Source organism: Antechinus flavipes, chromosome 2 (genome assembly GCF_016432865.1).
Source record: "Antechinus flavipes isolate AdamAnt ecotype Samford, QLD, Australia chromosome 2, AdamAnt_v2, whole genome shotgun sequence".
Taxonomy (NCBI): Eukaryota; Metazoa; Chordata; class Mammalia; order Dasyuromorphia; family Dasyuridae; genus Antechinus; species Antechinus flavipes.
The window spans coordinates 186,154,404-186,168,813 of NC_067399.1; the positions used below are offsets into that span (position 1 = coordinate 186,154,404).

General features: G+C 36.3%; 1 protein-coding gene across 2 annotated transcripts; it reads right to left on the reverse strand.

Moving 5' to 3' along the window:
- Positions 1-1,457: 1,457 nt before the first annotated feature.
- CLN8 (CLN8 transmembrane ER and ERGIC protein) lies at positions 1,458-12,484 on the reverse strand. 2 transcript variants are annotated; one of them, XM_051976006.1, is made up of 3 exons: positions 12,279-12,484; positions 5,707-6,359; positions 1,458-4,515 (listed from the first exon to the last, which is right to left on the reverse strand). In XM_051976006.1, the coding sequence occupies exons 2-3, from the start codon at positions 6,247-6,249 to the stop codon at positions 4,192-4,194; spliced, it is 867 nt and encodes a 288-aa protein (XP_051831966.1). In that variant the 5' UTR covers positions 6,250-6,359; positions 12,279-12,484; the 3' UTR covers positions 1,458-4,191. The 2 variants fall into 2 exon arrangements, with proteins under 2 accessions (XP_051831966.1, XP_051831967.1); XM_051976007.1 differs by having other exon boundaries at positions 12,193-12,484.
- Between the last annotated feature and the right edge of the window lie 1,926 nt (positions 12,485-14,410).

Here is a 14,410-nt window from a genome sequence, read left to right on the forward strand (position 1 = left end):
AGACATGAGAAGACTAAGATTTAATTCTAGCTCAGAAACATCTATATTTGATAACAGCATGTAATGAGATAAAAAGATAAAAATCTCTATTTTGAAGATTTCATTCTCTTAAGGGAAAAAGCATACATACACACACACACACACACACACACACACACAGATTTTTATACACTGCAAAGAAAAACAACTGTGAAAAATTAGAGAACTATGATCAACACAATGATCAAACATGAGGCCAAGAGGAATCATGCTCTCCACCTTTTGGCACAAGTGAGAGCCCAGAGACACAAAATGAGTCATTCTTTTTCAGATTCTTCCAATAAATGGATTTATTTTGGGTCACTATATACTTCTGTTACAAAAAAAAAAGGTTTTTAAATTTATTATTTTCTTATTAAGAGAAGAGGGGCAGTAATAGTCATAGTAAAAGGGAAGGGGATTGAGTTTTAAGTGGCTCATGTATAAGGCCCAAGCTCCCTGCTTTATTGTTACAAAAAACAAGAAACTCAATTTAAATAAGAAAGTGTTTGCATGAATACTTCACAAGGTTTTAGGAAGGAAATCTCTTTAGAAACCTTAAAGCATTAAAGAAAATTAGTATTAATGAAAACATAGATTTATTGAAATATTTAAAAGGACATAGCCATAGTAGGAATCTTAAAAATGGGAATATGGGCTGGTCCATTATTTATAAAATGTTTGACACTAATAACTTATTTACATTTCTGAGGCACTTTATGATTATAGAGCACTTCTTCCATAGTAGCTCTTCTGTATAAGTAGTACACATTTCATTAGGTTAAGTGACTTGTCTATAATTATAAGGATACTAAATATTAGACATTAGTGGGACCTTCAGTCTTTATCTTGTATTTCTATATCCCAATAGTATATTGTATGCTAGCATTAAGCATTCTGTGTGGCACATAACAGATGCATAATAAATGATTAAGACTCAAGGTATGAAGGGCAAAAAAAGGTGAATGGATGGCATGATCTAGAGAAATGACATTCCTCCCCTCCTAATAAAGGTAAGAAATTAAAATTCTTAAAAAAATTTAAAAATATACAGTGGAACTGTTACTTCATCAACTTGAATGTTCCTTCTAATGAGGCAGTTTGCAACCCATTCATACTTGTAGAACTCCTGTCTCTATCTTTCTGTAAATTCACAACAAGTGGGTTCACTTAAGATTTTAAAGGTGTTCCTTTCTATTATGAGACATCAATAAAACAGTTAAGACTATTTACCTGACTCTCTGAATCTCACCATATATTCAGTTCTTTTCATATTTCGCATTTCTCTGATCGTAATTTTTACTACACTTCCAAGACCCATATTTGTTGTGTTCAGTTAATAATTAGGTTTAAAAACTACAAAGTAAACTGAGTTTTATTGTCACTCAGGAGTGCTGATCACACACATCACAGAAATAAAATATCCACAACTAAAGCTCTATGATAAATAGCAAGGTTAATTTATTGTTATATATGAACTGGGATTTCACTGGTACTGCTAATACAAGTCACATTTTCCTGCTTTTGAAGAGAAAGCTAATACTATTAGTGACTGCACTGAAAAAGATAAATTGAACAGAAAATATTCAAGTCATTTGAGGAGTAGGCAGTTAGTGAGCTGTACTTTGAAGATATTAATATGAGCTCTAGATTTTAAAATTTTAACCATTAAAAAAATCTAACTTGATATCAGAAGATTTTATATACATTAATTTAAAATTTCACCAATGATTTCCAGTTAGAATCACCACTTTAAAAACATATTTAGCATATTCCTACCCAATTCTAATCATGTAATTATAACCATGTTGAAATTATTTAATATTTCCTCTCATTTAAATAATTCTAAATTTCTTTGATTTGAATTTTTAAATATTAAAAAAACTGGGCAAAAGGAACAGCTAGTTACACAACCAAGTATGAGGAGAGGAGAGTTGGTATAAGCAAAATGTGGCCAAGAATTCTTGAGACTATCCCTATAAATACAATATAAATGACACTTGTACTTAGGAAGTAGCTCAGGGATGACCAGAGTCACTCTCTGAATAATGAAAGATACACATAAAATTACTTTAAAACTTCTTTTCTAACAATTCATCTTTCATTAACTGAGGTCCTTTGATTTCAAAGATTTCAAAGGCTATTTTAATGAAACACCACCTCTTGCATGTTTGAACATGCTGAAAAGGCCAAGTATGTGGCAGTAGAAGAATATTTCATCACCTAGAGATCAACCATCTTAAGTTTAGAAACACATAGTATTATAGGGATTACGACTAAGTTTTTTTTTTTCAACAGAATAATAAATAGCAGCATTTATATAGCATATAGATTTGTAATTGCTTAAAGATATATCATCCTTACAATGACTCTGAGAGAGTGCTATTATTTTCTCTATTTTGTAGATGAGGAAACCAAGGCAGACAGAGGTTAAGTGAATTGCCCATGATAACATGATTAATGAAGTGTCTTTCTAACTTTGGGTCCAATATGCTAAGCCCTGTACTACCCAATTGCTTCAATGGAAGGAATTGCTGTTGACAAAATGGATTCTTGAATTATTTGAAGTGTAAATATAATTCGGCAAGAAAATAAAAGCTAAAATATTACAAGATTACATTTAACTCTTATAATATCAATTTTTAAAAAAGTTTTCCCTTAAATTTTTTCCCCTTAAAATGGCATCATGGAAGACAACTGGTTTCAGAGTCAGAAGACTTGGTTTCAAGTCCTATCTCTGACACAACTGATACCTACTGTTGAGGTAACTTCAATGCTCTACACTTTTCACAGGCTGAAGAGAAGGGGCTCGCCTGCATTAATAAAGAATTTCCTAGATGAATGAAATCACAGATCCTGTTCCTGTATACTAATGATTATGGACATTTAAATAACAGAGCTAACTTTAAATATATTTTAGTACATCAGTAATTTTAGCATATTGACTTACTTAAATAAGGGAACTAATATTTTAACAATTTTGACAGGCAGTCTTGATACCACAATCTTAAAAAAAAAAAAAAAACCCTTAGAAAAATTAAATACTTTCACATCATCATTTGTTTTACAATAAGCAATTACTGAGTATTTAACCCAAATAAAAAATAAAATCATTCTACATTTAAGGAATAGAAAGATAAATCTTGGAGAAAAATATGAAAGTTAATGCATTCATAATATCAGATAATTATTACTACTCAATTTCGCCTTCATTTAAGGGACTCACCTAAAGAAACAGATTTGTCCAAAAAAAAAAAGAAAGAAAGAAACGAAACTACACCTCAGTGTCTTGTAGAACATTAAAAAGAATTTAAATGAATTATGATACTAGGAGTAATCTGCTTTTGGGGTGTAAATTCATAACAAAAATGTATGAATCAGAAACTTTACATATCTTTTAATATGCATTAGTTCCTTCAAATACTTGTGCTGAAATTCCAACTCCATAATAAAATTCCTTCATTTCATTCCATTATTTCTCTCCATGTTTAGTCTTCTAAATCTTCAAGAATCAGTTGGTTCATGTTTCATTTTGCCACTAGATGACACTGTTGTACATTTAGAATTTAAAATGTTACTAATTTTAAATAAGGATACAAATCACATTACTGTATGAAAACAAGAACAGAAAATAAATGCTGACTCAAAGTTAGCCCACAATAAGAGTTCCTTATGAAAAAAGACAAATTTTTGAAAACAAGAACAGAAAATAGATGCTGACTCAAAGTTAATCCACAATTTGAGTTCCTTATGAGGAAAAAAATTTTAAAACAAGAATAGAAAATATATGTTGACTCAAAATTAATCCAGAACCTAAAACCTTACATGAAAAGAAAAATCTATCAAGTGACTCTAAATTTCATTCATGCCTCTTATTTCTTAATGCTACACTAATGAACCCAATATGGGTAAACTTCACTGCATTGAACCCTGGAAGCCAAAAGAACTTGTTATGGGACAAAATCCACTTATAAAAGTAAACTGAGGTTTAAAAATAAAAACAAAATACTTTATGGCTACTTCAAAATTAATATCAAGAAAATGCAAAAATCAAAACAAATAACTATTCACCAGTTTGTTACTAATTGTAAAAGAATTTTCTTAAGACTTTCACACTGTATGTGTCCCATTTATTTTTCAGTTCTTAGCAGGCACTTAATTGTCCCAACAAAATTACTGCCTCTTTCTTTGGAGAGTCTGGCCATTCACTTTTACAGATTGACTGTTTTTTGGTCCTGAATTTGCAAAGTTCCAATCCACTGGATTGAGCAGCTGCTGAGTCTTCTTGTGTGTCCAGTATGGGTTAATAATTAACGTAAGGAGGGCCAGTCCAACAAGGAAAAGTGCAAGGTGTGGATGAGCTAGACTGTTCAGTAGGTCATCCCAGTGCTGAAAACATACCCACCACATGTGGTAAGTCAAAAACATGCGTCCATGAAACATGTGAATCATCAACCACTGGTTTACCTTCCAAAACAGAGAATCAGACCAGCCAGCCTGCAAGGGAAAAAATAAAGTGACAATATTTTAATATCATGCTACCAATACATTTTTTCAGTAAATTTAAAATTATTCCTATTTTACATTTATTAAGTACCTGCTAAGTACATGTTATACATGCAATACCTTAATAATGGAGAGATGCAAGCTAATCATTCAATAAGAGGAATATAACATGCACACAAATAAGTCTGAAACATAGTAAAAAACAAAGTGGTAAAAAAACAAAATACTCCAAGAAAATCTAAGAACTCATTCTCATGGTGCTAGAAATGGGGTAGAAAACAAGGATTGCATCGGGGAGGAGTGTTAGAGGAGCTGGAAGACATATAGCTTGTACAAATGCAGGAGCACAGTTTGCAGGACAAGAGAAAAAAAAAGATCGTTCCTCTAGTCTGATGAGAATGTCTCTGAATTCTTTCTATTTGGTGAAGGAGAATGTAAAATAAGGATTCAAGGGCTGATTGAAGTCAGACTATATAGGCTCCTACATGCAAACAGTAGCTAATAAAGGTTTTTTAGTGACATGGTAAGAATCTGCAATTAAGGAAAGTAATTTGGAATGGACTATGAAGCTAAATTTGGATTTAAACTTACACATTAACTCAGAAACTAGTGTTCTTTTTACCACAAAAAATTTTCTACCATTCTACCAAAATCTTTTTATTTGGGGTTGCTTCTTTCATAAGATTCTAAATACAGACAAATAAAATGGATCAAACAGAAGTGAACCTACTGCTAAATACATTGTTCTCCTGAGGAGCCATAATGACAGCACTGGATCATAACTTGCATAAGGCTTTAGAAAGTGCTTTTCCCTCAAAAAGCTTTACTTTACAGAAAAATTCAGAAGTGTTGCAACTATTTCAATGTTTTATATTTAATAAGTGTCAAGGCCAGGACACAAACTCATGACTCCAAACATAGAGCTACTTTTGCATAAAGGCACTTAATCTCTCTGACCTTCAGCTTCCTCATTTAAAGTATCTATTTTAAAAGTTTCTTGCACATGTATAGTGCTCTGCTACATAAATGTCATATTTTATATAACAAACATAAAAGGGCTACATAAATGCCAATTTCCATAATTATCACTTCTCTTTAAATATTCTTGCTGTGTCCTTTACCCTATCATGACATCCCTAAGTAGCATTAATAAGTGTCATACCTTCAAGAAGAAACACTTACCTTTAAAAGCATCCAGGAGATACAAGTAAAAGGGGTACTCATCTCCAGCAGCAGGGTTGTCATGGCCAGATAGTGGCCAGCTCTGAGATTGATCACTAATCCAAGAAATCCAAGAAAGGCAAAAAGATGATGCACTACTAAGAACATGTCAAAAGTCCAGAAAACCAAATTTGACACATGAACAGCAGCATTTTCAAAGAAAAAGAAGCCAGTTGCAGTTGCAATATTAAACCAGCACCAGTTCTGCTGTGAATATCCTTTATCAGCAGAAAGAACAGGGTCTACAAGCAAAGCCCATAGACCAGCAATGGAGCTTTGAACTCCAAAAACTGCTCGGGTGGCAGCAAGATTCCAGAAGACCTTCTCTTTAGCTACGAGAGATCGATAGGTGGCATTAAGACAGGAAGAGAGCTGATGGCAGACCACAAAGACACCCAGATAGAACACAAAACCGGCCACCACTAATGATAAACGGATTTTCCATGAAGCATAGTCCATATCAAAAATGCTTTTAGATGCAGTGTTGTCATTTTCCAGATTCATTTTTTCTACTTTAAATTCTAAGCAATGTTTTATATAGTTCAACCACTTTTTAGTCCAATGCCAATGCCTCCTTTTCTGCCTTCTGGGGTCCTCATAGGTTTCTCTTTAATCTAGGAAAAAGGAAAAAAAAAAAAAAAACAGTTCACTAATATAGACCAAGTAGAATCTGGAACACAGAACTAATGTGCTTCCCTCTGGCATTAAAATCCCATAACACTTTATAAAAAGAAAAATAAGGAATGTAAAATAATGTTCCCAAACTGATGAGTTCCATTTTATGAGTAATCAGTTTGAAAAGATGATCTTTAAACTAAGGTCCAATAAATTAACAAGCATTAAATGCTAAAGATAGAAATATAGAATTCAAACATTTCTTGGCCTCAAGAAGAAATTCATCCAAATTTTTTGAAGTTCTTGCCACGATTTTGTGAATTTTTGGCAAAGGCTGGTAAAAGAAATAAGAAAGGAAACAAGCATGTGTTTCCTATATGCCAAACATTATGTAAAGTGCTGGGTATACAACAATAATAATAGCTAGCATATATTACTTTAAGGTTTGCAAAGTCATATGTGTTCTCAAGTTATCCTTACAATCCTGTGAAGTAGATACTGTATCATCCCTATTTTAGATAAAGAAACTAAAGCTGAAAGTCTGAGTTGCTAGGTTCACACATTTATTAAATATCTAAAGGAGAATTTATCTCAGACCTTCCTCACTCCAAGTCCAGGGCTCTATCCACTGTACCACCTAGCAGATGCTAATATTATTATTTTTTTAAGGCAAAAATAATCCCTGCTCTCAAGAAGCTCATAATTTAATGGGGAGAAACACCTATGTTACAAGAAATATACAAAATAACTGGGAATAGCCTCAAAGAGAATAGGATTAAAGAAACAAGGAAAAGTTTCTGGAAAATGAACTTTGAATCTTAAAAGAATTCAGAGAGCCAAAAAGCTGGGATGTGAGAGAGTATTCCAGACAAAGAGACTAGCCAATGAAAATGCATTAAGTTTAGAGATGAAATATCTTATTCCTGCAAAGAGGCCAATGTCTCTTGATAGTAGAGTACATGGAGAGGAGTAAAGTAAAAAAAGTCTGGAAAGAGGGAATGGGGAACACTGTGATATTAAGGGTTTTAAAGTCAAACAGGATTTTATATCTGATCCTTGACCTAATAAGGAAAAAACCATTGAAATTTACACAGGAGCAGCAGGTTTGTGTGTGTGTATACGAGAGTCAGAGAAAAAGGCAAGTGAGTGACAGAGAAAGATGGGGGAGGGAGGGAGAATTTTGTTTCAATAGAAAGAAGTACCACTGGTAGCTGTCTAGAGAGGGGAAAGATGAGTCAAGGAAACCAAACAGAAGGTAACTATCACAGTCCGTGCACCAGGACGATAACAGTTTCAGGACAGATGCTGTGAAGGTAAAATCCATGTGCACCAGGATGATAACAGTTTCAGGACAGATGCTGTGAAGGTAGAATCCATAGGACATGACAACAAATTGACTTGGGATGGGTAAGTGTTAGAGGGTCCAGTGAAGAGCTAAGAAAAATACCAAGGATGCCATCTTCAGTTACTCTGATTGGAGAATTATCCATAAAGAGATAATGATTGAATCCATGAAGAGATCAATAAGAGTAATAGCATAAGGGAAGGAGGGAGAAAAGGGCCACAACTTTGGAATGCAACTAAAGTTAGGAAGTATGGTGAAAAGGACAAAGATCCAGAAAAGGAGATAGAAACAGAGAACAAGAAAGTATCAAGTTATCAGGAAAACTTAAGACTATCAAGGAAAGGAGGATGATTAACAGTGTCAAAGCTTCAAAGGTCAAGGAAGATGAGGATTGAGAAAAATATATTAGAGTTGGCAATCAAAAGATCATTAGTAATGAGAGTATGTGGAGTTTAGTGAAACTTTTGAACTTTCTTGGGATGTTTCTAAAATCTAAATATAGAATTATAAAATAATTATGCTGTTATTGAAAATTAAAAGGAAAAAAGTTCACACATCCAATTTTAATATCTAGCTAGGTGGCACAGTGGATCATGCATCTGGATTGCCATCAAGATGAATTAAAGTCCAGTTTCTAATACCTACTAGCTTTATAATCCTGGGGATATTATTTTTACTCTTTTGCCTTAGCTCTTCATTCATAAAATGACCTGGAGAAGGAAAACAGTAAACTACTTCAATATCTTTGCCTAGAAAGCCCCAAATGGGGTCACAAAGAGTTGAACACTACTGAAAATGACTGAACCCCCAAAATTCCTGACTCTTGGTCTACCATTCTATATTTACTGTGACACTATGTGGTCTCTACTTTTTAATCAAATCCATACTTCAATTACTACTGAAAAGTCTATTAACTCCCCAACAGCACTATTTACTATTCTTGTGATTTCCCACTAATACCTCTTTCTCTGTCTGAGAACTCTATGTGTTTTCCTAGTTAATTAGTTAGATTGGTATAGTTACCTATTTTCAGTCTCTTAAACCAATTCAAACTCAAAGGTCACTCAGTCAAAATCATCTACATGATTTTCTCCTTTCTCATCCATTCCCCAACGTTAGAATGCACTTCCTTTTCTCAGTCCTCCCTCAGAATCTACAGATTCCTTCAAAATTCAGATTAATTTATAATCTGTCCAGAGTTCCCTTTTTGGATTGTTAGTAACTTCACCCTAGAAATTGTTGTTGTTTTTTTAATTCTGTATTTAAACTTTCTATGTATTCTCCTTAATAAGATGCAAGCTTTTTGAAAGAAGGGACTATTTTTTTTTCCTTTTAATTTCTATATTTTCCTTTTAGTTTATCCTCAGCTTCTTGTACAATGTCTGGCTCATACTTTCTATAGAATAATTGAGAAGATTAAGTGTGTGATTTTAAACTAATCTATAAATATACACAATACAACAACAAAAACTGGTAAATCATCAACCAGAAAATAACCAAAAATGAATATCGCAAAATTACAAAGACTAAGTTTGATCACAAAGAGCTATGAACACTGTCTATAATGAGACTGATTTTGCTTAATTTTCTATCCCCCTCTTCTTCTATTTTTTTTTTAAATTGTTACAAGAAATGTTTTCTGGGAGGTAGGAAATATAAGAGGAATGATCCAGAAGAGAGGAAAATAAAGTCAAAAAGCAAGGGTCAGAGTCTGTTGTATTGTACCTTACTTTTTGTGATCCCTTTTGGGGTTTTCTTGACAAAGATACTGAAATGGTTTGCCATTTTGTTCTCCAGCTCATTTTAAGACAAGGAACTGAGGCAAAGAGTTAAATTACTTGCCCAAGGTCACACAGGTAGTGTTTGAGGTTAGATTGGAACTCTGGAATATGGAAGATGAGTTTTCTTGACTGGCTGGGCACTACATCCATTGTGCTATCTAGCTGCCCTTTACAGTCTGAGTAAGCATTAAGAGCTTGTAGAGTTAGAGGTTATGAGGGTTATAATTAATTAAGTTAAGGTAGAAGATTGAGGCACAGTGAGAGACAGAATGATAGTAGATGTGGTCAGAAGGGAATTCTGTCGACTATGTATGTTAGAATGTGCTTGGGAGTTTCTTTTATGGCTAACCGGAAGCCAACCTTTGGGATCTAGTGACAATTGCAATAAATCATTTAAAAGTAAAAACATTGTAGATTCAGAGATAGTTTTGTTATCAGCACTTAGCACAGTACCTTGAACATAGTGTTTCATTAATATTATTGATCAATTGGCTGATTGGTGAAAAGGGATTGTCTATTTTGCTATTAAAAGTAAACTTTCTAGCTCTAAAATGTGATGAGTCTATAAATCTATTTAGCAGTTTAATGTCTGCACTAAGAAATAGGAGTACATGCCACCTTCACAGGCCTCTTTCTAATCCTAGATTTTATGGCTTCAACATTTTAATCTAAAACACATAGCACTTCCACCATCTCATCCCAATGCCAAGAAGGAAGGTCAGTCATTTTACCATTTTAGATTAAGTCATTTTATGCCATATTCCCTCTAGTATTATTAGAAATCTTAAGCCACACTTTAAAATTAACTTATAAAAAGTTTAGAAAGCTCATGTTAAGTATCTGTCAAGAACACTTGCCTATTACCACATGGTTCTTCAGATATGGATTTATTCAACCCTTATCACTTCTTGAGTGTACCTCAGGTTTAAGGGAAGTTTGCCTAAGTGGCTGGCTCCCTGAGATGTGCTAAAGCAATCTAGTAGTTCAAAGTGGTCTGGCCTTGGAGTTCATCTGAGTTCAATACCATTCAAGACACTGGCTGAGTCTGTAAAATGGGCAGACTATTTTCCCTCAGGAGGCTGTTAACTAGAAGATACATTATTATAACCTATCTAAATTCAGTGCTGTATCCACGGGACCACCTGGTAGCATCGTGCTTAAAAAATAGTTGTGAAGTGACTGACTTGAAAAGCTTAAAATGGTGGATTACAAACTACTATTCATCAGAATTCATTCAGCAAGCATTTATTAATCACTACTGTGCTATGTGCTAGGTACTACATGAATGGTATCCTATAAGACTGAATAAAAGTCCATAGACAAAATGTTTATAACATTACAGACAGGGAACAAGGGACTTTCTCCTGTGATTTCATTAGTAAAGGAAACTAGTGGATGAAGAAACTCCTGATATAAAGGAAGTCTGTATTTTTTCAGCAACAAATAGTCTTACAGACTATTAATAGACTTATGTGAACTGATGCTGAGCCACGTGAGCAGAACCAAGAGAACACTGTACATAGTAACAAGATTGTATGATAATCAATTCTGATGGATTTAGCTCTTTTCAACAATGAAATGATTCGGGGCAATTAGGAGACAAAGTGCCATCCACATGCAGAGAGAAGGTGAATGTTGAAAACTACCTTTGCATGTATTTGGAAAAATAAAATACTATTAAAAAAGCAAAACAACAAAATGAAAACTCTTGGAGAGCTTCTTTAACTTTTTCTCCTCAGGGGAAGCCTTTTCGCTTGAGTGACCCATTTGACCCCAACACATTTATGTATGGATGGATCATTTTCCCAAGAAGTAGAATCTATGAAGAATGCGGGCATGATCTGAGCCATTCTTTCATCTTTGCAAGACTACATCTGCCACAAGGACTCATGCATAGTAGGTGCTTCATTGCTGAACTGTATTGGAATCAAAACGGAGGGAGCCTCTGATCATGTAAATTTTAGTGGGATCCTCTCACTTCACTGGCAAGGAACCTGAGATTTAGAAAAAGGAAGTGTCTTGTCCAAGCTCAAAAGTATTAAGTGGCAAATGGGTTTTTATGATCCTAACACCTGCCTACAAATCCAGTACCCTTTGCCCCATTTTGGATTCTACAAAGGGAGCAGGAGTAATGAGAGTTCCCAACTTTTAGACACCGGCAGGATTTGTTTACCTTCTCCCAGTCTATATATCCACGAAGCGGCTGACTTCGTAGATAGGGACCCAGAAACCAAAGCTGTCCCCCATCCCTCCCATTCTCAATACCCTTCTAAGTAATGCAATATTCCGAGGTCCGAGCTGGGAAGTAGATTTCACATAAAGACTCATACAATGGACGATCCAAGTTCCAGTGCTCAAAGAGCTAAAGCAATCCATTTACTTTAGAGGAGCAGGAAAACTCAACCACTTATCGATTCCATCTGGGCGGAGCATACGAGGAGGGAGAGATGGGATCACTGGCTTTCCACCCATAGGTCACTTATTGGGCCGAGGGACACACACTCCATGCAGGAAGGGCTGGAGGTCGAGTTCCTAGGGGGCTCCTCTTCTCGGGCTCTTCCACACATCCCGTGGGAGCGGGAGCGGGGAGAGGGGGAGCTCGGGATGGGGGGAGGGTAACCACTGTCTCCTCTAAAGGAGGCCGAGCTTGCGCGAGAAACCCGGCATATCGCTGAGCTCGGGGTACGGTGAGCACGCCATCCTCACCTGCCCGGCTCCTTCGCGATCTAAGTCTGTAGTCCCGTCTCCTCCAAGCCCCGCCCCCTCCTGCTGTTTTCGGGGGGGTTACTCACGCAGATCCGCAGGCCTCGGGTCTCTGCAAGCCTCTGGGATTACTTCGTTCGGGTCTGACCTACAAAACTCGGTACCTGCGCCGGAATCCAAACATGCAAAGTCACCCCAAGCCCCGGGTGTAAAGCCAGTCTCCCAGGACGCGCCTACGCAGCAGCCCTGGCGTGGGACAAGGGAGGAGCCACAGCGCCTCCGACAGCCGAGAGCCAGCCCCACCCACGTGATGCGAGGCCCACCCCGCCCAGGCCATGTCTGGGAGAGATGGGGTGGAGCACAACTGGACTGTACCAAGTGGTCCGAAACCTGAGGGCGGAAATGTAGAGTGCAGGGACTGTCCTAAGAGCCTAAATGGAAGCGCCCTTTGAGCCCTTAGGATAATAAGTGTAGGTAGAAGGCTCCTTCTAGCTGGGTCCTCTAACGTGACTAAAAAGGAAAAGGAGACGACAGAATTGAAGCGCTTTGTCTGAGGATCACAGAGTTTTAGAAGTGGCAAAGGCCGGGTTAATATCCAGGTCTTGTGATGAAGAGCTTGCCCCGGATGACCTCGAGGCCCCTCCCATCTCTAAAGCTTTGAGTTTGTGCGTCCGTCGCGCTTTCCCTGAAGCCCCTCGTTTTACAGAGAAGGCCGTGGCAGCCGCGAGAAGTCACACCGGTGGTCGTTGCCAGAGTTGCCAGAAGGAGCTAAATCTGCCTTGTCGTGCAGTGCGCACGTGGAGCGCTGGGACTAAAAGTCGGAAATCTAATTTCTCCAGAGGTCACATCCTATCTCAGACAGGCACCAGCTCCATGACCCTGGACTTGTCCCTTAACTCTCTCTGCCGGAGCCTCCTCATCTGGAAAATGAGCTGGAGAAGGAAATGGCAAGCCAAGTATCCATGCTGAGAAAAGTGACGGGATGTCGAGCTGACTGAACAACAATGCTGTATTATTTGATGGCTGTAAACTTTTCTGCAACATCAGCTTGTTTTTAAAAAAGCAAATGCTTCATTTATGTCGCCAGGTGATAAAAGACATTAGGGGAAGAGCAATAAGAAGAATTATTTTCAGTCTAAAATCTGTTAAAAAAAAGAATTCAATCAGCAACCATTAGGGATAAGGTGTTCTAATCAAACAAAAATCTTGTTTTTAGTAATGAGGTTATTTGGTTTAGAATTTTTAGTTGAAGTTTTTCTCGTCCATTCCAACTCCAGATTTATATTCTAGGAATAATAATAGCATCTATTTGTATATTTTTGTATAAGTATATATGTATATGTTTATGGGGTTATACGTTTAGAGTTGGAAGAGACCTTAGAGATAATCTTCAGGGCCAGACTAATCTCCCCATTTTTCAAGTTAGGAAACTGAGTCCCAAAGTGGCTAAGTTACTTCCTCAAAGTTATAAAGGTATTAAATAGCAAAACTGAAGTTTGTCATCTTAGAAATACAATGTTTTATTCACTATACCACACCATCTCTAACAAATTTACAAACTTTTATTAATGATAATGGAAATTTGTATGTTCTCTTTGGGATACAGGCCTAGTAGAGACACTGCTGAATCAAAGTATTTGCAGTTTGATAACTCTTTGGTTATAGTTCCTATGGGATATTTTGAACTGGATGCCTTTTGTAGGTATCTTAAACTCATCAACATATTCAAAACTGAACTCATCCGTTCCCCAATTCTTCCTCTCTATTCCTCTCTCTGACTAATAAGAGCATCACCATCCATTCCCCTAGTCACCCATGCAAATTGTTGCCAAGGGCTGTTGATGTTACCATGGCAACATTTCTTATTTACTTCTCTCCTTAGATACTGTCCAAGGTTTCATTACTTCAGGCCTGGACTGTCATATCCTGTTTGTCGGTCTCTTGGACTTTGTTCCTTTCCTATTATATGTCATCCTTCATTCAGCTATCAAAATGATATTCAAAAAAAGCACAAATATGACCATATCTAATCCCCCTCAACCCCTTCTACTCAATAAGTATATCTACTCCTTCTCTATCACCTCCAGGACCAAATATAAAATCTTCTGTTTGGTGTTCAAAGCCCTTCATAACTTGCCCCATTTCCCAGCCCTCATCTTTCCAACCTCTTTACATCCTAACCTTTCCTCTAATGCTGTACTTCCCCAAGCTCTTAGAATTA